General features: G+C 46.6%; 1 protein-coding gene across 1 annotated transcript in view; it reads left to right on the top strand.

Moving 5' to 3' along the window:
* The window catches only part of EML6 (EMAP like 6), a 928,771-nt gene that overhangs the window by 550,021 nt on the left and 352,327 nt on the right, over positions 1 to 26,423 (top strand). Inside the window, exon 15 of the mRNA XM_078649484.1 lies at positions 7,198 to 7,303. Within this exon, the coding sequence (XP_078505610.1) occupies positions 7,198 to 7,303 (106 nt within the window). The remainder of the gene's footprint in view (positions 1 to 7,197; positions 7,304 to 26,423) is intronic.

Below are 26,423 nucleotides of genomic sequence, written 5' to 3' on the forward strand. Positions count from 1 at the left end.
CGTCCTGCGTGTTACTATGAACATAACAAGATGTTGCTAGATTTCATGAATTTCAGCTTGAAAAATAATATCTTTCTTTTCAGTAAACAGCTGTATAGGCAGATCTCTGGAGTCGCCATGGGAGCTTGCTCCGCTCCAAGTTTTGCTAACCTCTTTGTAGGTTGGTGGGAGGAGCAGGCTCCCTGGAGAACTACCAATCCAGAGTGGCACAACAGAATTATCGGATGGCATCGATATATCGATGATTTGTTTATCATCCTTGAGAGTCCGACAGACACTGCCATGTTGTTCATAGATCTACTTAACACCAATGACATGAATCTAAAATTCACAGGTCACATAAGCAGGACCTCTGTTAACTACCTCGACCTCACTGTGTATATAGATGACAAGGGAATGGTGCAAACTAAGCTATTCAGGAAAGAGACGGCAGGTAATTCCACCCTTTTCGCCACCAGCAGCCATCCGCGCCAATTGGTAGAAAGTATCCCTTATGGAGAATTTCTAAGGCTTAGACGGAACAACTCTAATTCAGAGGATTTTAAGAAGGCAGCGGACGCTAGTCTTCAAAGATTCAGAATAAGGGGATACAGTGAAAAGGTGTTGACCCGGGCTCTGGATAGAGCCAATAAGACACAAAGGAAAACGCTATTAGAACCCAAGAAAACGGGTAAATCCATCAATGGGGCATTTCGCCTCATTACCACCTTTTCCCGTAATGCTGGCCAAATTAAAAAGATACTCAAGAAGAATTGGAACATCTTAATGTCAGATAATGTCATCAAAGCTGACCTGCCCAGCAATCCTCTAGTAACGTTTAGGAAAGCCAGATCTCTCAGAGACCAGTTAGTCTCGAGTTATCATTTAGCTCCTGAAAATAAAGCCCAATTGCCTGCACTGAAAGGCTTCTATCCATGCGGCCGGTGTAAGGCCTGTAAATATAGCAAGCGGACGCTTGCTTTTAAAATTCCAGGTCTTCTTGCACCCAAAAAGATCACTAAATTCCTAACGTGCTCTACAGCTTACGTCATCTACTGTCTTACCTGCCCATGTGGTCTGAACTATATTGGGAGCACTACTAATGCTGTCAAATTGAGAATCTTAGAGCACATGCGTGCTATTGCCAAAAAAGACACCACCTACCCTGTAGCGAGGCATTTTGAAAAGAAACATAATAGCAACAGGGATCTGTTAGCCTATTGTTGTCTCGACAGTGTAGCATTAAACATCAGGGGTGGTGACCGCCTTCTCAAACTTAGAAGGCTGGAGTCGAGATACATCATCGACTTGCAGAGTAAATATCCCAAAGGTCTTAATATGCATGAAGAGCTTTCAGTACATTTGGGTTAATCTGCATGCATTTATGATGAATTCTTATGTTGGCACATATACTGTATTCTCTATTTGTCTTTGTAGTCCACATATTTTATTTTTATTTGCATTTCTGGTTTCTTGATGTAAATATGATTATCACTACTATTTAAATTTGTTCTTACATCCTATATATATATTTTTTGGATATTATCTCTTATGCAGGTGTGTACATAGGCCCATACAGGGCGAGATTTAGGTATGACCTATATTTTTTCTATGTGTTAAGGGTGTGTCCTTCGGGGATCTTAAGTTTCCGTGCCATGCTAGTAGATCATGTTGAATACATTGCATTGCGGCTTGTATATAGATGCATTTATGTATGTATATGTGGTTAGCGGTTCCTGTACCTCAGAAGAATGTGTATTTATCAACACCCGTATTTTTGTACATATCACCTGTTCACTTGATATGCCCATTTAGGGGCGTCATTACGAAAGAAGGACTTACTATGCCCATTTTGGGCTTGATTAATTATGCACCCCCCTTTGACACACATTTGAGGTGCAGTATCTTATGTATATATGTATATAGATTGTGTAGATTTATCTCTCAATTATACACAATTGGATCTATATATACCTTTCCAAGATGGCGGTTTCATTTGTAACCTTGTACATAGTCCTCCTTTGCTTATCATTGTAATAGCGGAAGTAAGAGATTTTTTTGATTTATAATGAGTTGTTATGTCTTGCCCTTTGCATATCTTGACGAAGCCCTCTGGCGAAACGCGTCGTATGCTGTAGGTTCCCCCATTAAATCTACGTGGAACCACCCCCTGTGTGTGCTGCTTTCTTTACGAATTAAGGATTCGTGGATTGTTTGTAGCTGTGATAAATACAACGGGTACACCCCCGTTCGAGCGTGCACCCGCTCACGAGTGCAACCGGCTGGTGTTTGGAGCATTTGATATATATATATATATATATATGTATATATAGAGGATTGGGAGGGCCTGAATTCATTAAAGGAGGAAGTTTGGACTCACCTCACCACAGCGAAGGCATCTGAGGAAGGCTCATGGGAGCCGAAATGCATTATGCTACACGAACTGCTAAATAAAAGGAAATCCTGCTAAGCTCCCCGCTGTGTCCTCTTTGCTTCTGTGAGGGAGAGGTAATTTTTTGGATAATTTACGCGCTTGTCAGTGCGCGTTCAGAGGACCCGTTCTCCAAGCGTCCTGCAGCAATCTGGCGACGTGGCAATTTGTTTTCCGAGGTATCGGACCCTGCAGGACCCCCTTTGGATCAAGCCTGGCGAGTGGCTACTGCGCAATACAGCCCGTGATTGCACGGGTAAGAGGGAGCATGGACTCACCGATTCACGGCCCAGCTTGACATGTATTCAGGGGTAGAACGTTGGGGACTTGAGCAGGTTTGGGGTTTGCCACAACATTAAAACTTCCTCCCTTATTCGGCAATTCAGCGTAAGCTCCACACCCGGTGTTACCGGTAAAAGGGATTTTGGGAGCTGCAGTTCGAACTCCAATACTGCAGCTGCTACCTGATTAGCGGAGCCAGCTGACCTCACGGCATTGGGAGGGCCTAAATTCACTTTTCTTTGCTTCTGTGAGGGAGAGGTAATTTTTTGGATACATACATATATATATATATATACATCACCGGACCTGTGCTTACTTAGGCGGAAGGTACGCAGGCTCGCTGTGAGGACTGAGGTGGGTGTAAGGTCAATTTACTGAGCCTCTAAAGCACCACAAGTACCACACACCCTTAGGAGCTGCAGGCACCGCCCACTTGGGTTAGGACTACCTATTGTGCCACTGCAGTAAACAAAGAACTCGATCCAATGAGTTTCAAGTCCCTTGATAAGTGGGAGGAGTGTCTCCAGACTCTGGTGAGACGCGATGTGACTTGGGGTGAACAGTGATTTTAAAACGAGCAAAAGCATCTGACGAAGGCACTGAGTGCCGAAATGCATTATGCTGCTTTGTTTTTCTGGAAATAAAGGAGGCTCTGTCTACTCACCTGTGTGGGCTCTCGTCTTCCCTGTTGGAGGAGGTCGTTGGTGTTGATATATATATATATATATATATATCCAATAAATTACCTCTCCATCACAGAAGCAAAGAGGACACAGCGGGGAGCTTAGCAGGATTTCCTTTATTAGCAGCTTGTGTGGCATAATGCATTTCGGCTCCCATGAGCCTTCCTCAGATGCCGTCGCTGTGGTGAGGTGAGTCCAACTTCCTCCTTTGATGAATTTAGGCCCTCCCAATGCCGTGAGGTCAGCTGGCTCCGCTAAACAGGTAGCAGCTGCAGTATTGGAGTTCGAACTGCAGCTCCCAGAATCCCTCTTACCGGTAACACCAGGTGTGGAGCTTACGCTGAATTGCCGAATAAGGGAGGAAGTTGTAATGTTGTGACAAACCCCAAACCTGCTCAAGTCCCCAACGTTCTACCCCTGAATGCATGTCAAGCTGGGCCATGAATCAGTGAGTCCATGCTCCCTCTTCGCCGTGCAATCACGGGCTGTATTGCACAGCAGCCACTCGCCAGGCTTGATCCAAAGGGGGTCCTGCAGGGTCCGATACCTCGGAAAACAAATTGCCACGTCGCCAGATTGCTGCAGGACGCTTGGAGAACGGGTCCTCCGAACGCGCACTGAGAAGCGCGTAAGTATCCATATATATATATATATGTCCAAGAAAACCCTCCTCAAAGGAAAAGGCAGAGGCCTCAGTAGGGGAACAATGTGAAGCTTCCTTTATTGCAGATATGAGGCAGGTAGGCGGGCGTATGCATTTCGGCCGTGTGGCCTCTTCAGCGCCCAGCATGTGATGGGGGGTGAGTACAAATGCTGCCAAAAGGTCGCTGCCCCAGTTAAACCCAGTTCAAAATAAGCTCCACCCCGTAGGCGGGGATCAGTGTCACCTGCTGCAGCTGTGAAACGGTGGAGCAAACTGCAAGTCCCAACATGCATCAGTTCGGCAAAGTTGGCCGCAAGGTTGCGGAAACTGGGGATCCTTCAGGCGGCTCTCTCCCAATGACCCGCACTGCCCTCTGCAACACCGAAGCTCCTCACGTCCCCTGACTGCACAACCACCACAGTCAGGTGTAATGTCCACGGGGGCAAGGCAGCAGTGTGCCAAGCCCAGAGCGGAGTACAGTGACTCCGGCACCGCTTCTCTTCTTCCTGCATGGGATGGTGGGCCTGGCTCTTCCGCTACCACGGAACAAAGAAAGATTCTACCGAGGCAGAATCAGCGCCAACGATAGCCAGGCCAGCTTGTGTGCAGGGGCCTCAGAAAGCACGCTGCTGGCTCGCAGTGTAAGTTATGTCCAAGAAAACCCTCCTCAAAGGAAAAGGCAGAGGCCTCAGTAGGGGAACAATGTGAAGCTTCCTTTATTGCAGATATGAGGCAGGTAGGCGGGCGTATGCATTTCGGCCGTGTGGCCTCTTCAGCGCCCAGCATGTGACGGGGGGTGAGTACAAATGCTGCCAAAAGGTCGCTGCCCCAGTTAAACCCAGTTCAAAATAAGCTCCACCCCGTAGGCGGGGATCAGTGTCACCTGTTGCAGCTGTGAAACGGTGGAGCAAACTGCAAGTCCCAACATGCATCAGTTCGGCAAAGTTGGCCGCAAGGTTGCGGAAACTGGGGATCCTTCAGGCGGCTCTCTCCCAATGACCCGCACTGCCCTCTGCAACACCGACGCTCCTCACGTCCCCTGACTGCACAACCACCACAGTCAGGTGTAATGTCCACGGGGGCAAGGCAGCAGTGTGCCAAGCCCAGAGCTTATATATATATTTCAATCCCTGTTACTATTCGTAACAAAAATGAGCTGCACTTACAAGCCAGGATAATAATAGATTTTATTCAAAAGTTGAAAGGGAGTTGCCAAGTAATGCCCAATGCGTTTCTTTTTATTTGACAACAAGCTATTTCAACAACAACAAGGCACAGCTATGGGCACCTGCTTTGCCCCCAGCTATGTAAATTTGCATTTGGGCTGGGGGGAGGAGCAGGTGCTCAGAGGGCCTAAAATGGAACACTGGTCAGGAAACATTATAACGTGGTTGAGGTTCATCGACGACCTGTTTGTTTCGTGACAGGGTACTGAAACAGAGGCAAATCTATTCATGTCAGAAATAAATGATAATGCTCTCAACTTAAGATTCACCGGGAAAACAAGTAGGACATCCATTGCATTTTTCGATGTTCTCATTAGAGTGGGGTGGAGAAATTGGAAATTACTATTTTTAGAAAACCTACAGTGAGGAATACTATTCTCCATGCTGGAAGGTCCCAGCCCGCCCCTCTGTTACAAGAGTATAGCTTTTGGTGATTTCTTTTTAGCTAGATTGGCTTGCAGTACTGATCAGGACTATAACAAAGTGGAAACAGAGATGAGGAATCGCTTCTTGCAGAGAAGTTACTCACAACCTATAACAGAAGCAGCTTCAAGGAAAGCCAGGGTACAGAACAGATAAGAGGCCTTTTACAATCCCTCTCATTCTTTGTTAAAGGAAAAAGTAAAGGAAGATGCACCACGCAGATTTATAACAACTTGCAATACCGAGCATGCCAAGGTACGTCAGATTTTACAGAAGAACTGGCATTTAGTCTCTTGTATGCAAAAAAAAGAATTTAGCCAGAATTTACTTTGATCCACTAGTTCTGGGCCGATACAGATTACATTTGTTAAATCTTCTTTCGGCCATGTAAACAATCTGATCCCTATATATGTAGGGTGCTTTAGGTAAGCCCCTTGCTCATGATTGGATGGCTTTCTTGTTTATCTCAGGTACCGGCTCATGACTTTATAGCTTTCCTTCCTATTCTTGTTGTTCCTCCTCCCATGAAGCATAATTATTTACTATAATTTTGATTGGCTGGCTCGTATCCTTCCAGTACGGATGTAGAATACCATTTTCTCATTTTCCCTTTGGACACCATGGGAACAAATGGCTTTCCTCACTCTCTGCCCTGTCTTGCATTTTTTCATTAATAAACGTATTCTTCTTCGTTTTGCGATGACTTGATAACAGTGCACTGCTACCAGGTTGCTCATTTCCCCCAATGCAATATTCTGTGTATACTTTCTTTTCTTTTTTTTATTAACTCTTTCAAGATGGCCAACCACCATCTTGAAATGGTAAATAAAAGATAGAGTAAAGAAAATGCAGCACATGCATGGTGACCATCTTTGAATGAGTTTTCTTTTGGTGTAAGACAAATCATTACAGATTGCCCAACACACTGTGCGTCAGATGTTTATGGAAAAACAACAAGCTCTCGCCATTAGGTTTTATGGGAGAGAGCGATTGGCTTTGTTAGTGCTTGTTTATAATGTGATGGATGCGAAAACAGCAAAAAATGGACGGACTGCCCAAGGTTTTGCATTCACTTAACTGTGGTTAAAAAAACGGTCTACAGATATAATGGTCTACAAATATAAGGAGGATTACGTGATGTCAGACCATTGGAGCATAGCACTACTCTATATTCATGCAGAAAAAAACCTTAGGAAGGCCCGGTTATTTTATAATAAAAACATTTGGATGCTTATATGTAGTTTTAGCACAAAAGTTTAGAGGCACTATATTGAAAGATATTATTGTTACCTAACTGAAATAGCTGTGAGCCTCTCAAGGTGCACGCCTTTAGCCATCAAGTTGCACATACATTTCTACATTAAGTGTGTTTGCCCTTTTATGGATCTTACCATTTGTTAGTGTTGTATCTGCTGCTTTTCGAAAATGCCTCTAGTTTAGGAAAGTCATGTTATTGTTATAAGTTGTTTACTATCTGCGAGTACTTATAACGCCTGTATAAACATTAATCATTCAATTAATCTGTTTTAGATCGGACGAGATGCTGCCATTCATGTGTGGGATACGCAGACACTAAAATGTTTATCGCTTCTGAAAGGGCAACATCAAAGAGGAGTATGTGCACTGGATTTTTCAGGTATGCTATTTTACACACCCAGTCTTTCTTAAATTCTCTTAAACTCAATTTGCTATCCCCAGAAAATCTTGAGTATCTCTTGTGTAGTTCAGATATAATTGTGTGGTCAGAGCTGAAATATATACAGATGAGACAAAAACATTGTACTTCAAGTTCAGTGTTTAGTGGTGCAAAGGATTAAGCTCCCCACACTCAGCAGGCGGTCTGGGAAGCTCATGTTAGTACCGGGCATCTAAAGAAGGGGGGACAGTAGGGTTGGTGTGGATGCCAGAATGGGCTTTATGCCCCGCCCAGGCCAATCACTTTCCAGGGCCCCGTTCTCCTTCAGCAACTTTAATTTATGGATTTAGTTGCAAGCAAGCCTTCCATCTTCATTAATGATCAGACAGCTTGTGTGACAAAACCATAAATTGTACCAGACACCATGATTTCGCTTTTCTTGAAGTAATGTTTTTGAAATATTTGAAACAGGTGCTACTTGTCATACCTGGCCATAACCGAAGAAGCCTCAAGGTGGCCCACATTATATTTTGGCCCAGGCTTCTCAATAACATTTGACAATCCTAAATTGGCAGTCTGAGTAAAAGAAGTAAAAACTAATGCAGTGACAGATCTTTAATTTCTGTGCAAAGAGATTAATCCATAGAAATGTAGTCTCTAGTGTCCTTACCAGGAAGTAGACAGTACAAAGAGAGTACTTTTTAAAGAAGCCAATGAGATTTTGGAAATAAATCTCTCCAATGTCTCTAGAATAATTTATTGTACTTCTTATTTAAGTTAATTGCAAAGTAGTTTGCCTGTGCTGATTCCAGATCATAATTAAAGACTCTGTTTGTATAATAATGTGCAGTGTTCTGAAAGAGGTGTTCTTTTCCTAAATCCCCGCAACCACAAAGTTCAATATAAGAATATAGAACATTCAGTCAATTAATCAATCAATCAATCAATCAATCAGGGCACTTCTAAAGTGCACTAGTGCTGGGGGGGATGGTGGGTGGGAGGGGGTTTGCTGCTACTGGTCGAAGAGCCAGGTCTGAGAGTCTTCTGAATCCCAGTAGGTCTTGGGTCTGCCGTAGGTTGGTGGGGAGGGTGTTCCAGGTCTTGGCGGCGAGGTGGGAGAAAGATCTGCCGCCGGCGGTCGTTCTTCAGATGCTGGGGACTGTGGCGAAGGTGAAGCCAGCGGAGCTGGTGGGTGGGGGTGTAAAAGCTGAGTAGTCTGTTGAGGTATGCTGGGCCGGTGTTGAGGAGAGCTTTGTGTGCGTGGATGAGGAGCTTGAAGGTTATCCTCTTGTTGTCAGGGAGCCAGTGCAGGTCTCTCAGGTGGGGTGTGATGTGGCTGCAGCGGGGGATGTCGAGGATCAGACGTGCTGAGGTGTTCTGGATGCGCTGCAGTCGCCTCAGGAGCTTGGCCGACGTATCTGCGTAGAGGTCGTTTCCGTAGTCCAGCCTGCAAGTGACGAGGGCCTGAGTGACTGTTCTTCTCGTTTCGGTGGGGATCCACTTGAAGATCCTGCAGAGCATTTGGAGGGTGTTAAAGCAGGATGAGGAGACGGCGTTGACCTGCTTAGCCATGGAGAGAGTGGAGTTGAGGATGACCCCTAGATTGTATGCGTGGTCGGTGGGTGTCGGGGCTGTTCCTAGTGTTGTTGGCCACCAGGAGTCATCCCAGGCTGAAGGGGTGGAGCCGAGGATGAGGACCTCCATCTTGTCCGAGTTCAGCTTCAGTCGGCTGTTCCTCATCCATTCGGCGATGGCCTTCATTCCTTCGTGGAGGTTGCTTTTGGCGGTGTGAGGGTCTTTAGTGAGGGAGAGGATCAGCTGGGTGTTGTCGGCGTAGGAGATGATGTTGAGGTTGTGCTGTCGGGTGACGTGGGCGAGGGGCACCATGTAGATGTTGAACAGCGTTGGGCTGAGGGAAGAGCCCTGGGGTATGCCGCAGATGAACTCGGTGGCATTGGAGTGGCAGGGGGGAAGGCGGACGCCCTGAGTTCTGCTGGAGAGGAAGGGCCTTCTCTTGGATCCCGGCGTCGTGTAGGCGTGTTCGTAGTGTGCGGTGGCAGACCGTGTCGAAGGCGGCTGTCCAGGAGGATGAGGGCCGCTGTTTCTCCGTTGTCAAGCAGGGTCCTGATGTCATCGGTGGCGGCAATGACGGCGGTTTCGGTGCTGTGGTTGCTGCGGAACCCGGACTGGGACGGGTCCAGGATGCTGTTCTCCTGGAGGTAGCGGGTCAGTTGTTTGTTGACGATTTTCTCGGTGACCTTCGCCAGTAAACAAGAGCAGGGAGATGGGTCGGAAGTTCTTGAGGTCCTTGGGGTCCGCCTTGTGTGTCTTGAATCAGGCTTTGAACTCGGCGTGCTTCCAGCTTTCCGGAAGGTTGCTGTCTCGGAGGAGATGCTGATTCCTCTCCGGAGATGGGGTGTGATGGCTGTGCATGCTTTGTTGAAGATGTGGTGAGGACATGGGTCTAACGGTGTTCCGGAGTGGATGGTGTTAATGATCTCGCTGGTGTCCTTGTCGTTGATGCTGGTCCAGGAGAGCAGGCAGTTGCTACAGGTGGTGGTCATGGGGGCGGTGGTTTTCGGGGTAGTCGTGCCGTTGAAGCTGTTGTGGATGTCGGCGATCTTGCGGTGGAAGAAGGTGGCCAGCGAGTCGCACAGGTCTTGCGAAGGAGGGATGTCATTGGTGTTGGAGCTGGGGTTGGAGAGTTCCTTTACTTTCTCCAAGACCATAAAAGCTAATTAGTTGATAGTGTAGTAAACCAGTATGCACTCCTGTAGAAACTTGCTAACATTTTGGATACAAAATACCCTGATGTAAACATGCATTATATCCTGTTAGCCTGCTGCCGAGGGCTATACCAGTTGTTAAAGGGCCTGAACCAGAGTTATATGGGTGGGCCTTTAACGAGGGAGAACGTCTGTAACAACCAGTATTTCCAGAGGCAGAAGAGCTAAAAGGCTATTAGAACATTCCTCCCATTAAATGTAGAATGTTCTAAATTAACAAGCATTGGCAAAGTCAATAGGTCTTGGCAATGAGCGTATTTGGCATTGTCATTGTCTTTTAGCCATGTTGTATAGTAGCACGGCTGTTGTTCAGCATGGCTGAAAGTCCTTGAAAAAGTGCTATGACGTGGCCAGCATTGACGTGTCATAGCACTTTTTTCTCTGGCAGCAAGTGTGGGGAAAGCAAGACAGCACAGGGGCAGGGCATGCAACACAACACAGGAGTGGGTGGACGGCAGGTGGGGAGAAGGTAAATACAAGGGCTTTTAGTATTTGCTAAAACAGTCCTCACACTTCACATACATTTTACCAGCCTTGTGGTTAGCTGCATCACATTACACCAACTACAATAGTCTCTTAGAGACAGCGCTTGTGCTGTCTAGCCGGAACCTAAAAGGGGGTTAAAACCCAGAAGTTAGGAAACTATGGTTCACTTAAACATGTCCTAGGCAATTACAAGGGCATGACAATCCATCATCAGCCGATAGTTTAAGGGCCTTATTATGAGTGTGGCGGCCCTAAGACCACCGCACTCCTGGCGGCTGTCCAACCACGGCCACCCCTGTGGGTCTGCCCTCAGTATTACGAGTGTGGCAGTCAGACTGACGCATCCGCTGGGATCCAGGATCAGGGGCAGGAATATGCTCTTGGTGCAGCTGCTGCACTGCCGAGCAAATTCCGAGTTGCTTTCCACTACCCATTTAATGGCGGTGAGCCCATCATGAAAAGGGTGGCAGAGATGCAACTATGGGGGCCTAAACAATGCCCCCTGCCGCTTTTTGACCTAGGGGTGCATGCGGGTGGCACATGTTGTGCCCCTTTGGAGTTGGGCCCCTGGTCCTGCACAGTATGGCATACACAACATAGTGCATGCCACACTGTGTCGTAACATGCTGCAGGCACGGTCTGCTGTTAAGCCTCTCCTAGGAGCCTAACACAGCTGCTGTGAGACCCCCGCAGCACCGCCCGCCCAACCTGGAATAGTCTGATAATCCAGCGGGTGCACCACAGACTTGGTGGGCCTCCTACCAGCGCAGCATTGGCTGTGCTGCAGGAGGACCGCCAAACTCGTAATAAGGCCCTACATAATCTCACTAGATAAAACATGCATATAGAATGTGCATTGAAACAACAAGTTTCTCAAAGAAACCTCAAAACACATATACTGATTAAATCAGATTGGATCTAACACGGTATAACCCAAGGGGTGGAGCAAATCAACTGCACTCACAAAAGTCCAAAAGAGTTAAAAACCCAGAAACCTGAAAACTATGGTTCGCTTGATTTTGTGGTTAAAAGGGGAAACCTGATTAGCTTGCCCGCTACTTAAACAGACATGACAGTCACTCACCAAATGTTAATGTAAATATATTAAAGCAGCAGAAACAGACCTAAATGAATGACTCAATACATTGATGTGAACAAAAAATCTTACTAATTATTTTTTGGAGCTGAGTGAATCAACTGCACTACCTCTTTGCTGTGCTCAGAGATAATGAAGTGCGTCATAGGAGTCCCGTTAGATATACGGGATGCTGCCACCAACTGTAGCGTCAGCATGCGCGTTGGTCAACGCTCAGGGTCCTCATACTAAGATGGCGGCCAGTAGGAGGTGGTCTTGACAATGTAGAATTGAAGTATGCCGAGCAGGGTGACTGACATTGGTATACTAGTGAAAAAGACAATCCATTACAAAATATTCAGAGTGGGCCACGGGTAAGATTAAAGACACATTCTAACTCTGTAAAGCCGAGTGTGAAGACAGACATCAGCTTAGTAATGAAAAACTATACTCCGATCATAAAATAAAATAAAAGGAGCGTATGATGTCTCATGGAAGACACATTGTAACCCTGTCAAGCTGAGCGTTAAGGCTGACCTCAGTAAAATAATGAAAAACTGAAGTCCGATCACAGAATGAATGGAGCGGGCCTCAGGTATGGTGATTCATGTAAGATACATGTTATCACTGTAGAGCTGAGCGTGATCACTGTGGCTATTTCCAAAGACAGGCTGATGGATCCATTTGACATTTGACATCAGTCTTTGAATGCACAGCAAATGCAGCGAGAGAAGAACAAGATTTACAGGCCTGTTTCCAGAAACTGAGCTTTGTTTCCCCTGCTACCGTGTGATTTCGGCTCTTCGCCATGTGACCGTGTGAAGGGAGCCAACATTGTGTGACACACTCTGGCACTGTGTGAGTTGGCAGGTAAGGGAATGTAACATGTCTCTTCGAGACAGCGCATACGCTGTCTAACCCAAGACCTAAAAAGGGAGAAGCATGAAGACATACATTAGAATGTTGGAGCTCCAGGCCTCTACCAGCCATTTTAAGCCCGGAGCTGCTCCATTGCCTTCAATGGAGCACTCAACATTCCAATGTTCTAATTAGATATAGAGCCCTCTAGTAGAGATCAGAGAAATATAGAGAAGGAATGGGCAAAAGTATGGGGAGCAAGACCTATCTTGCTCTAATACATACTTGATTCAGTAGCTAACAGACAGGAATCTCCACATAATGTTGAAGACGTGCATATGAGCACAATTATGAAAACAAAACAATGTACACAAAGACACTATGTCATTACTTGATCGTTCCCAGAAGTATACAAAAGGATATTAAACAGCTACCTTGTGAACTTTATCTTTTGAAAATGGAACTCTTTGTAGACAAGTTGTTCACAAACGCAACCAACGAGAAATGTCCACAATGGTTGTACCTTGTTAATTCGATTAATTCTTCTTTGAAATAGCATCAGTTTTTTTTTTATCACCAGTTAATTGCTCACCTTTCAAATTTATAGAGGTTGCTGTTGAAATGAATTCTGTGCAATGTTACTTTGAAAAGCAATGCATTCTTTTTTGTATTTTGAACAGATGGACAAAATAATTGTAGCAATCACTATCATAATTTAAAACCAATAAATTTACTGTTGTTGGAAATAAAATTCACGTTATATAATGAAATTATTTAAATTTAATTTTACACTACACATCCCTGAAAACCCATGCTACCTCTTAAGGCTACCCATTCATATACCCTAAAATCCCCTTGCTACCCGTTGATCCTACCCATCCCAAGCCCTTCGAATCCCATTCTAGCCCTTAACACCACCCATCCCTGAGACCTCAAAATCCTTGCTACCCCTTACCTACACTTATCTCTGAGCCCTAATAAGCACTTGCTACCCTATTAAAGGGTACTAAAAACATTACCCACCCAAACAATAAAAATGACTTCTATTTAATTAAGCAAATAGAATTACTCAAAATTAATATAATAAACACAATTATATTGCTTTAAAAGTAACATTAAGAGAGGGGGAGCAATAATATAAGTGTCAGGACAAACCTAAATGGACTGTCTGGTGAATTGATTGTAATCAGACGAATATGTAAAGACATTAAACGTGGTTTGTTGCCATGGAAGTGTATGCTAACTGTAAAATGTGATTATGTCCAACTTGAATCATATGCCAAAGTTTGTAAAGAAAACAATAAAACTGATTTTCAAAAAAAAAAAAGTAACATTATGTATAGAATATTAAACATAAATTACATAGGAGATGATTGTAAAATAATTTCAATTTATTTTAAATTAACTCTCAATTACTACACATTACTGTACAAAATGAGAGGCAACAGGCCCCCTAGCTGCCATTGTTTATTCAAATTAAACAATGTACATTAATTTTAAAAATGTATATATTTTATCTACATATATATGATATATATATATATATGTTATATATATATATATATATATATATATATACACACACACACACACACACACACACACACATGCACATGTGTAATGGTTCACATACATTTTAAAAAGTAAATATATACTTACCTACGAAGTAAAGGTTCCAAGGACGTGTTATTTTTGTAAGTGTTATTTTCAAAGGTTTCATTGAATACCTCCAGAATCTGTATACAGATTCTATTAAGATTAATAAATGGTGCATGTCATTTTGATCAGTTTGTCAAGAATATGTCAAAATGCTTTCCCTTCCAAGACACTGATCACAAAGGTTCTCAACAAGCAGAAGCAGCAAGGTCATCAATTCTTATTGCTCCAAATTGCCCACTTCTGTGGTGGTTCCTGCATCTTGAGTCTCTCCATTAGACCGCATATGAAATTGTCAAGCTCCAAGGTTCCTCCACCAGAATGGCATTCATTGACCTTGTAGATTTGGCCCCTCGCTACCTCCAAAATGACATCTTTGAACTACCATTGACTGCACACACATACTTGAGGGTATGAGCATCCTTCCATCACATTACCCTATTGGCCAGGTGTACGACCATTTGGAATTGTGACTCGCAAATTGCGAAAAAATAGCGAGTCGCAATTTGCGAGTCGCAATTCCAAATGTACAACAGTGTCAGAGAAACTGTTAGCAATTCCCAATGGGGTCCCAAAATGCGAGGCTCATCAATATTCATGAGGGACTCGCATTTTGCGACCCCACTGAGAAAGGCTGCCACCCCCCAGGGATGGTGGCCTGCTGAGACCACCATGTCTGGGACTGCTCCTTAAAGGAAAACGGGAAGCATTTAAAAAAAAAATTGTTTAATGTTTTAAGGGCAGGCAATGGCCCCATTGGGACCCCTTCCCATTTGCGACTGCATTACCACCTACTTGAAGTAGGTGGTAAATTGTGACTGTTTGCAGTCGCAAAACAGTCATACATAGGGCTCAGAGTCACAATTAAATTGCGACTCGCTAAATAGCGTTTGTAACTGGCCCTGTAGGGTTTTTGCATGTGCAAACGGGTCACATATCTGTTTGCACATGCAAAAACGTGTCGTACATCTGGCCCAAGTTCTTTGTGTGAAAAAAAGTTGTTCACCTGTTGCCTTTAGAAGTTTGTGGATCCTAGGAGATATATCGAATAGTCAGTACAGCCATATCTTCTCTTTTTAGCCAAATCTAGCTGGCAGTCATCTTTCATGAAAGTGTTATATCTGCCATAACGGCCTTCAGCAAAAGGCCAGTCCTTTTTTTCTTTTGGACTATTCCTGTGATTAAGGATCTCTGAAATGACTGTCTGTATCTCATTCAAGAGATCACCACTATGATGGAAATTATATTTTGTCCTATCAGACTTGAAGAGCTCCCCGTTTCAACAAGTGCATAAACGTTCTCTCCAACAACATCCTTGAAAGCTACCTTTCTTATTACTATCACCTCAGCCCATACAGCCAGTGGGATTCAGCCTTTATGACTGATAAACTATATTTTTCAAGAATAAAGTATGTTTGAGAACGCAAAGGATTGACTTATTACACAATAAGGAAATTTGTTTCAGTAATAACCTCATATTTTGCACTACACTACCATGTCTTAGAAGCTAGTGCTAAAGTCAGCACATCATCTGTGATGGTTTTGATCTGAAAAGCGATAGCCGACAAGGGGATCCCTTGACTCCTCTTTGCAATTGTAGCATAGGAACATTGACATCCTATGTTTGACAGAGTAAGCAAATACATAAGTGTATCTCTTTCACTAATGAATTAGACGCCTTGGGATAGAACACAACACCACAATTCTGGATTTATGGTTTTCGTTTTCTCATTTAAAGGTATCACATATTCGGTAACTCTCATACTGAATTATGCCACAGAAAAGTAGCCTTCTTGAATGGTTGGTTAGGTAATGAGGTGTTTGGGTCATTGCTGATAGTCTGTTTTATTTTAATGAGAAAGAAACCTAACAAAAGTAGGTTCCTCCACCAAAAATTATTATACGTTGGTGGGCGCACTAGACCAACAATGAGGTGCTTCATTGGAAAATATTGGATAGCAACTAACATCGCGAATGTGTGAGTAGTACATTACTTGTTTCCTTTAAATTCAAAATGTTAAACAAAATTTCATATTGGGGGAAAGAGGCAGTGCAATAAGCAAAATCCCTTTATTTCTCCCCCACATCAGCAATAGAGAGATGTTGAGCAACCAAAACATTATAATGTCACTACGAGTATATATGGAGGAGCCACATTGGTAACCTCCTTTTTTATTGCTTTTACTGGCAACAGACAAGCACTCTTCCCAGCCAGGGCATTCCTTAGTTACTACCTTCCGTTTACACTGTTTTGATCTTTCCTTGCCATCTAATCCTCAGGAGATTTTTTTCTTCTTTTGCCCTTTCCCTTATTTTATTTTTATTTTCTTTTTCCTCCCAAACATGTTCTACCTCTCTACCACCCCCTTAGCAATGCATTTTTAATCTTTATTTTTGCCTCCACTGTTTTTTTAGGTCTCGCCTGTCGATGCGCATGCGCATCGAGCTTGCGAGCCTATTGCGGCTTAAACAACTTTTAACTAAGAAGCAAGGAATCGTGGCGATTCCTTGCAGTGCCCGTGACTTTTAAGCTCAATGCGCATGTGCATTGAGCTTAAAAGCGCGTGCACAGCCGCAATCGCCATCTGTTCCTCTCTCCCGCATTCCTCCGACACCTTTTGAAGTGAAGCTTAGCTTCACTTCAAAGGCCCGGCTTCTTAACACCCACATGCCGCTCTCCCCGCTCCGCCCCCTCCCCTGCCCGCCTTGTTTTTCTGGCACTCGTCCTCTACTCGTCTTAAGCTCCGTGCCCTTTTTCCGACAGCTGACCCCCCCTCCCCCCCGCACCGCCAGCTCTGCGGCACAGAACCAGTAACATCCAGCGAAACCTTAATCTTGTGAAAATGAAAGGGTTATTAAGAAAGAGCAGATAATTACTGTGGCTTCTTAAACACATGGTTTCGTGTCCCACAACGTATTTGCTGAGATTACTTGGAATAAAAGAAGGCGTTCAATTAGGATTGAGAATGATGCGTGTCAATTTGCCAACACCCTTCGAATTGTTTTTACTTTTTTTCCAAATTTATCTTTGTTCGGTGAGACATCGTAAACCGCGCCTCCTTTGTAGCCGATGCCGCAGCGCTATCGTCCGATCAACTATTGCAACGTTTCATTTGGAGCTTTACAATGCTTTCCTGAGCTTCCTAGTTGGCATCATGTTCTTGTGCTGTAACAAAGTCCCTTTTCATTAAATAATCTTCCTCAGTTGGAGCACGTGACCAGTCGTCACAGATGGTTTAAATTACTTGTTTTCTCACGGCCGAGGCCGTGAGCTACATCAAAGGGTTCGGCTCCCCGACCCCTGCTTCACGGACGCTTCTCAGGCCACCAGCCTGCCCAATATATTTATTTTGCATAGCTCTGTCTTGTTCACTACGTTTCCTTGGAATAAAAGAAGGCGTTCAATTAGGATTGAGAATGATGCGTGTCAATTTGCCAACACCCTTCGAATTGTTTTTACTTTTTTTCCAAATTTATCTTTGTTCGGTGAGACATCGTAAACCGCGCCTCCTTTGTAGCCGATGCCGCAGCGCTATCGTCCGATGAACTATTGCAACGTTTCATTTGGAGCTTTACAATGCTTTCCTGAGCTTCCTAGTTGGCATCATGTTCTTGTGCTGTAACAAAGTCCCTTTTCATTAAATAATCTTCCTCAGTTGGAGCACGTGACCAGTCGTCACAGATGGTTTAAATTACTTGTTTTCTCACGGCCGAGGCCGTGAGCTACATCAAAGTGTTCGGTTCCCCGACCCCTGCTTCACGGACGCTTCTCAGGCCACCAGCCTGCCCAATATATTTATTTTGCATAGCTCTGTCTTGTTCACTACGTTTCCTTGGGTGCATGGACGGTCCAGCAGAACACGACTTTCTCACCCTCACTCACCCTCAACACTTCACCCTCAACCCCTCACTCACCCTCACTCTCACTCACCCTCTCACCCTCAACCCCTCAGCCTCATCCTCACTCACCCTCACCCTCACTTACCCTCAACCCCTCACTCACCCTCACCCTCACTCACCCTCAACCCCTCACACTCACTCACCCTCACCCTCACTCACCCTCAACACCTCACCCTCAATCACCCTCACCCTCACCCTCACTCACCCTCAACCCCTCACCCTCACTCACCCTCACCTTCACCCTTTCACCCTCAACCCCTCACCCACCCTCAACGCCTCACCCACTCTCAATCCCTCACCCTCACTCACCCTCAACCCCTCACCCTCACTCACCCTCACTCACCCTCACTCACCCTCACACTCACTCACCCTCACTCACCCTCACCCTCACTCACCCTCACTCACCCTCACTCACCCTCACTCACCCTCACCCTCACTCACCCTCAACGCCTCACCCTCACTCACTCTCAACCCCTCACCCTCACTCACCCTCAACCCCTCACCCTCACCCTCACTCACCCTCAACACTTCACCCTCAACCCCTCACTCACCCTCACTCTCACTCACCCTCACTCACCCTCAACCCCTCAGCCTCATCCTCACTCACCCTCACCCTCACTTACCCTCAACCCCTCACCCTCACTCACCCTCACCCACCCTCAACCACTCACCCTCACCCTCCCTCACCCTCACTCACCCTCACAACACATATTGTGTTACAATAGGTGTCACATTTGCGAAAGATAAAACTATCTAGGGATGTAGCATAACGACCAGAGCTGCCATATAAGTAACGTAAATACAAAACATGTTGCATTCCAAATGCTATAGGTGTCACATTTGCAAAAGTTATAACTATTGGCATTGTAAATGACAAAGCCATCAATTTAGCAATTTTAACAACGAAAAAAGAAATAAATTATGTCATTTACAAGACCAATAACTACAACTTTTCTAATGCGAGGCCTATTGCATTCCAACCCCACTCATCCACGCAACGCCACTCACACACGCAACGCCACTCACACACGCAACGCCACTCACACACGCAACGCCACTCACACACGCAACGCCACTCACACAACGCCACTCACACACGCAACGCCACTCACACACGCCACTCATCCACGCAACGCCACTCATCCACGCAACACCACTCATCCATTTGCAAAACGAAAAATGTCAAACTCTTCTATTGCGAGACCTATTGCATTTTCAATGCTTGTTTTCCTTGCGCTCTCAAACAACTTCCTTTCTCTGCCTGCACCATACCCCAACGTGCTTCCTTATCCTTAAACTCAGCTTTGTGTTAAGTTGTGCTGCAGCTTCCATGTACCTCTACATACTCTGTTGGCTTCACAATTGCCCTTCCTCTTTATGCCCCATTCACATCACCACAGGGCTGCCCATGTTTGTGTCCATTGTGACGCATGATGCAACAGCCATTTGTACTTGCATGGGTGCCATAGTAACTAGTCTCAGCTCCTACCTTGTGGCACGTACAGTTGTCTCTTCCTTCCCCTGCAACATTTATCTTACATGACTGTCCCGCCATTTTGATTCAGATAGCGCATTTCACCCTGCCTCCATTCCTTCAGCAGAATTAAGAATAAATAAACCAAGGGCATATCGATAAATATTTGATCAACAGGGGGCTATTTGTATTTCAGTTAGCTGAAAACACAAGTAAATAAATAAATAAAAAGTTCATTAGAAATACAGAAAGCTTTTCATAAAAAAAAAAACAGAAGGAAGATATTGGGAATGATTCAAGAGATTTAAGGTAACCGGAGGGAATTAATGTAATCCTTCAACTAAACCGCTGTATTGCTCTTATTCTAAACCTAAAGGTCACCCGCCTCAAATTTGCATTACGTCTAACATAGACATTGCACCCTTAAATATAATTTACATTTCATGAAGATACAGAGGTATTAATAATTGAACGCACTGTTTCGATGAGAATTTCTGTGTTAAAATGTAGATTGGTTGCCACGACAGCTAGGTTTATGTCCTTCATTAAAATAGTTTGTATTCACCCAGAATACTACTGTTGCTGAATTCTTTTGATCTTAATCTAGAATTTGTGAAAGCCACTCACCTTGGAAGTTGAATTTACATTCTCCAGTATCTACAGTAGAAAGTGATAATAAAGATGTTGTCGGATTCAAAGTGATAGGGAAACTTTTGTTTGTTGACATCTAATCTCTGCATGCCAAGATTGAATGAAATGGATACCTTAAGTCATGTTTTATGGAAATGCTGAAGGGTTTGGGTTCTTCTTTTGGTTGGAAGTCTTTAATTGAGTTCATTTAGATTTGACATTATCACTACAGAGCTCTTGTAATGTGATATTCACCAAGTTGTCCCAGGGATTATTACTCAGCTTTGTTGATGGGAGAGAATAGTTAAAATTGTAGCTAAGTCACTTAACGGTGGCTGTAAAGGTAATGTTTTGACTGTCAAAATCTAGTTCAATAGGTTTTCCTCTTTTTTAGGTCTCGGGCCTAGCGTACACTGCGCATGCAGTGTCGCACAACGAGAGTCCTTTTCTCGGGGTTTAGAAAATGGACCTAGAAATTCCACGCAGCTCGTGCGTGTTGTTTCCTAGGTCCATTTTCATTGGCCTTTGAGTGCGTGTATTTATAAAAACAGAACACGCAATAGGCCATGGGCGGTCGCGTAGCTCTGCCCATGGCCTATTGGTGTCTGTTACGTGCACCAAAGGCCATATATCTTCAATTATCGCGGCCATTGAAGACATATGCTGGCAGTGGCGCGCGCGCGCACCTCTCTCGAGCTTCTTTTTTTTTTTTTATCCATTTCACGGCGCAGCTCTCCCTGTCAGCGCCTCTTCTCCGTGTCCCCTGGCGATTTCAGTACAACCAACCCAGTGGCACGTACAACATGGGGGAGACTAGGTGCCCACAATGCATCGTGGAGCCGGTAAAATAGATAGGGGTGGGCTGTGTGAACACAACATGCCCTAGAACCAGTACTGGCGAAAAGCAGCAGGACGCGTTCACCACCTCCCTTCATGGAGTATGATGCTGTGTAGATGGCTAGGCCGCCGTCAGCTCAGCACAGCACTTCCCGCGGTCGATCAAGGAGGAAGGGGGTAGGCTGTGTCAGCACAAGCCCCCCCCCCCCCAGAACCGTGCTACCAGGGGAGTGCAGCCGGCTTCCAACACAGCACCCCATGTGGCCGGTAAAATATGGAGCGATCAGAGTGCTTTCAACACAACACCTGCGGAGCCTGTACTAGGCGGGGTGGGGGAGGCGGGAGACTTTTCCACACTGCACCTCATGGAGCCAGTGCTGCGTCGAGGGGGGTGGGGGGGCAGTACAGAGGGAGTAGGACGCTTCAACAGCTCCTCTAGTGGCCAGTACTAAAATGAAGCTGCAGGGCGGGTTCATGCACCCCTTGTTTCTGGCATGGGGGCAAAGCAGGCCCCTACAGGCGGGGGGGTGGAGGGCTTGGGGGCAAACCTCGACGGCATTCAGCTCAAGGCCGGAGCATATTTGTGAGATACGGGGGGGGGCTCACTACAATCTGTAAGTGGGCATCATTTAGTATTACGCCGATGGTGGCCGGTGCAATAAGGCGGGCTTTGGTCGTAGAGTGCACATGGTCATGGAGGCTTTGGCCCCTTTCAGCACATCACCATTTGTGGCCGGTACTGCAAGGTGGGGGAAGAGCGCTTACAGCACACTCCCCTCTGTGGCCGACAGAGTGTGGGGGGGCGGAGGGGGTAGGAGGATGCGTGCGCACAGCACCCCCTGGAGGGACAGGGCGGCTTCAGCCCAGCACCTCCGGTGGTCGGTGCTGCGGGTTAGGCCGCGGGAGCAGAGCACTCCCTGGAGCTAGCGCTGTAGGGAGGGGTTCAGCCCGCCGAGAGCACATGGCCGTCTGGAGTGAGCACAGCAGGGAGGGGCGCATGCGGCTCTCAGCCCAGATCCTCCTGGAGCGCAAACTGCGGGGAGGGGTGAGCAGGTCGCTGTGAGCAGAGGGCACACTGGAGCAGGCACTGCAGGGAGGGGCGGGGGCGCTGCGAGCACTGCATCTCCAGGGATGGCGTTGTACAGAGCGTCTGTGTGCAGGGCATGGGAGGGGTGACCCGACGGGCCTCTGAAGCTGGTAGTACAAGGAGGCCTTTGTGATGGCGGGGGTGGGAGGCTCCAGCAGCTGGCCTTCTGCCCCTCCTCCCTGCTTGTGTGTCTAAATGCAAGAGTCGTATCCTCTGGAGCCTCATTTCAGACCGCCCCAGGGCACCCCTGCACATCTGCAGTGTTCCCTGGAGACCCAGTACTGTGACCGAATACTCCGGTACCAGCAAGATATACTAGAATCACACCGGAAAAAAATCAAAAGGGAAACAGGGCGCACTCCCGGTGTAACAGGGAGTGAGCCCCGACATTCCCGCATTCCCTAGGTCATACAGCCCCGAAGACGGTTTATTTAATGTGCTTCTTGTATAGCGCCACCATGACTCTATTAGGGCGCTCTAAGCATACAGTGGCGGGCGCTGGAACTAGTGGCGCGGGAGTTGCTGTTGCGCCCCCAGAAAACATGAGCTAGTTTAGATGGCGAATAAACAATAAAGGGACAGTTCAACGGTTTTTCTCTGGCAACATTTGGTGTGTTATCAAAAACACAAGCTGCCCATAGGAAAGAAGAAATCAGAGCTTCTACTTTTTTAAAATAAGAGGCCTGGATTGCGCAGGGAATTGCACTAAAAAGGAAATTAAAAAGGGGTAATACCGACATCCGAATTAACGATGCCCGCCCTATAATAGACAGGGGTAACAAATTCCAACGGTCTAAGAGTGAGCCCACCTTTTTTAATAAAGGTAAAAAATTAAGTACAAAAAGGTCATCTAGGCTGTCCGATACAAATATTCCAAGATATCTTTTTGGATCCATGTTATATATCCGCCTGAATTCTGGAGCTACAGTGTCTATAGTGCAGTAAACCAGAATAATTTCCGTTTTGTTTACATTAATTTTATAGCCCCCTAGCTTTTGAAAATCAGAGAAGATTTTTAAAATCCTCCGTTGACTAGAGGGTTTAGAGTCTATAAAAAGGGCAATATCATCTGCATACAGTTTTATATTTGTCATTCCTAATATTGGGGCTGTGTCAGCTTTGATATTCCTAATGGCGATCGCGAGAGGTTCAATAAATAATGCAAATAAAATTGGCGACAGGGGACATCCCTGTCGCATGCCTCTAGTGACTTTACAGGACCCAATATTTGTATTATTAATGATAATTTGTGCCCTAGAATTCATATACAGTTGTCGTATGAGAGAAATAAAAACATTCGGGAAATTAAAACTACGTAAAATTGCAAACAGGCAATCCCAAGAGACTAGATCGAAGGCTTTCTCCGCATCTAAAAACCAAATTTAAGCCTTCACCTTATTAGTTCTAAAATAATCTAGTGCCTCTAATAAAAATGTAGTGTTGGAATGGAGGTGTCTGCCTGCAATAAAACCGCACTGATCTTGAGCTACCAGGGATCCTACTATTTTATTTAATCGGTTTGCTAAACGTTTTGTAAAAATTTTATAATCTGTATTCAGAAGGCTAATCGGGCGGTATGAATTTATATTTTCCTTGTCCTTTCCTTTTTTTAAAATACTGACCACCACCGCTGTATGGAAGGAATCCGGTGGGGGACCTCCTTGGAGTAAGTTATTAACTAATTTCAGAAGTTCTTTGCGTAATGTTCCCACAAATCTTTAAAAAAATTCAATGGGAAGGCCATCCTCACCGTTGGCCTTACCGTTGGGGAAAGACTCTATCACTTCCTCTAATTCCAATAATGTGAAATCTTGAGTAAGATAATTATTACCCTCAGGGTCTAATTTAGGTATTTCAAGTTGCTCTAGAAATTTCAAGATAGAGTCAGATGTAGCCCCCTCTGATGCTTGATAAATTCCCTCATAGTGTTTTAAAAACAGTTCACCAATAGAGGTGGTGGTCTTAACTTGTATTTTAGTGGTGAGGTCTAATAGCTGATTGTTAGACGGACCGGGAGGGTCGGCCGAGGATAAGGGGAGAGGTCTCCGGGGAGAGCCGTCTCCAGCGAATCGTACAGACAAGTAACTTCCCCCCCACAGACGGACACCACACAAGGATAAAGTTCAACGATACTTTATAGGGAATTCTTTAAGTACGGTAGGATGGTACAAGGAGGTCTGGACTCAGGGGTCCCCTCTATTCTGGTCTCTGTTTGGGAAAAGGGTAGCGGGACAGTCTTGTTACCAAAGAGATGGAAATAGCTCTCAATCCTCGAGCTCGGGGGTGTAGATGAACGGGCCGCGGCGGAGCCAGCAGGTCCCGTGATGGATGAAGGAAGACGACGGTCCGCGGCAGAGCCAGCAGGTCCCGATGAAGGTGGTGGTTACAACGGTCCGCGGCCACGCCAGCAGGTCCCGACGACGATGAAGGATAGGGTGGTTCCCAAAGCCGCGGCAGCGCCAGCAGGCAAGACGAAGGTGCACAAGACAGAGCTACGGCAGCGCCAGTAGTCCGTCAAGGATGAGTTCTTCTTTGCGTCTCTCGACTCCAAGATACAACTGCCGTCCTGCTCTGGAGCTGCCCCAGTTATAGGGCTGGTGTGCTTTGATGTCCGGACCCTCGCACTTGGAGGTCGGGAGGTCCGGGATGAGGGGGTTCAGACACCCAGCAGGGGGGTGGAGCCAGCGCCCGGGGAGGCGATGGGCGAGCGGTACTTGGCGGGGGAGAGCCATCGACACCTCTTGCTCCCATTGACTGACCAAGTAGCCCGCTCACCTCCTGGGTGGATGTTGGTGCCGGAATGTCTGAGGCCTGGCCAGGCCCAGGGTTGAGGTCGATCGGGGGGCCCGGCGGCCTCGTGGTGGAGTGTCCAAGATGGCGCCCAGGATGGGCGCGCAGGCCGGTAGTGGGTCGGCCTACGCGGTCAACAGGTTCGAGTGTAGGGGTCCCTGCGGGGACGGTGGACGTGCAATGGTGGTGTGTGGTACTTGCGTGGTTGGTTCGGGCCTGGTTGGGCCGGGGGAGAGCGGCCCTTCATGTGGCCTGTCCAACATGCGTCCCCCCCAGCTGAAGGCGGGGAGAGTTACCCATTCTCTTGGGGACTCTTCTCGTCGAGGCGGAAGAACCGGGACAGGCCATCTGCGTTGGCGTGATCTGGCCCAGGCCGATGTTCAACTGTGAAGTCCATCCCTTGTAGGGAGATGGACCAGCGTAGTAACTTCGGGTTTTCCCCCCGCATCTGCATCAGCCACTGCAGGGGTCGGTGGTCGGTCTGTACCCGGAAGGGTGTGCCAAAAAGGTAGGGCCGGAGCTTCTTGAGGGCCCATACCACCGCGAAGGCCTCCCTCTCTATGGTGCTCCAGCGTTGTTCCCGTGGTAGGAGTCGCCGGCTGATGAAGGCCACCGGCTGATCACGGCCTTCGGTGTTCACTTGAGACAGGACTGCCCCAATGCCATGGTCAGAGGCATCCGTCTGGACGATGAACTCCCGGCTGTAGTCGGGGGCCTGGAGCACAGGGGCGGAGCACATGGCGGCTTTCAATTGTTCAAATGCAGCTTGACACTCTGGGGTCCAGTTGACTTTCTGGGGCTGACTTTTTGACGTGAGCTCTGTGAGGGGCCTCACGATAGTACCATAGTCTTTCACGAACCTTCGGTAATAGCCCGTGAGGCCCAGGAAGGCTCGTACCTCGGTCTGGGTAATGGGGGGCTGCCAGGACTGGATGGCGGCAATTTTTAGCTGCAGAGGGGCCACCAGGCCGCTTCCCACCTGGTGCCCGAGGTAGGTTACAGACCCTTGCCCAATTTGACATTTGCTGGCCTTGATCGTGAGGCCAGCTTGCTGAAGGGCGTGCAGCACTGCTCGGAGGTGGTGGAGGTGCTCGGACCACTGGTTGCTGTATACAGCGATGTCGTCTAGGTAGGCGGCGCTGAATCCTTCGAGCCCCGCCAGGACCTGATTGACGAGCCGTTGGAAGGTTGCTGGGGCATTCTTCATGCCGAAGGGCATGACTGTGAAATGGTAATGGCCATCGGGAGTGGAAAAGGCAGAACGTTCTTGTGCCCGGGGTGTGAGGCCGATTTGCCAGTAGCCCGCCGTCAGGTCGAAGATACTGAGGTAGCGGGCAGCTCCCATGCGGTCGATTAGTTCATCTGCCCGGGGGATGGGATGTGCGTCTGTCCTGGTGACCGCATTCAAGCCCCGGTAGTCGACGCAGAACCGGAGTTCTGGTGTGGTGCCGGGGGCGGCTGCTTTGGGGACCAGTACTACCGGGCTGGCCCAGGGGCTGTCTGAGGGCTCGATGACCCCGAGCGTGAGCATTTTGGCTACT

Source organism: Lissotriton helveticus, chromosome 6 (assembly GCF_964261635.1).
Source record: "Lissotriton helveticus chromosome 6, aLisHel1.1, whole genome shotgun sequence".
NCBI classification, from domain to species: domain Eukaryota; kingdom Metazoa; phylum Chordata; class Amphibia; order Caudata; family Salamandridae; genus Lissotriton; species Lissotriton helveticus.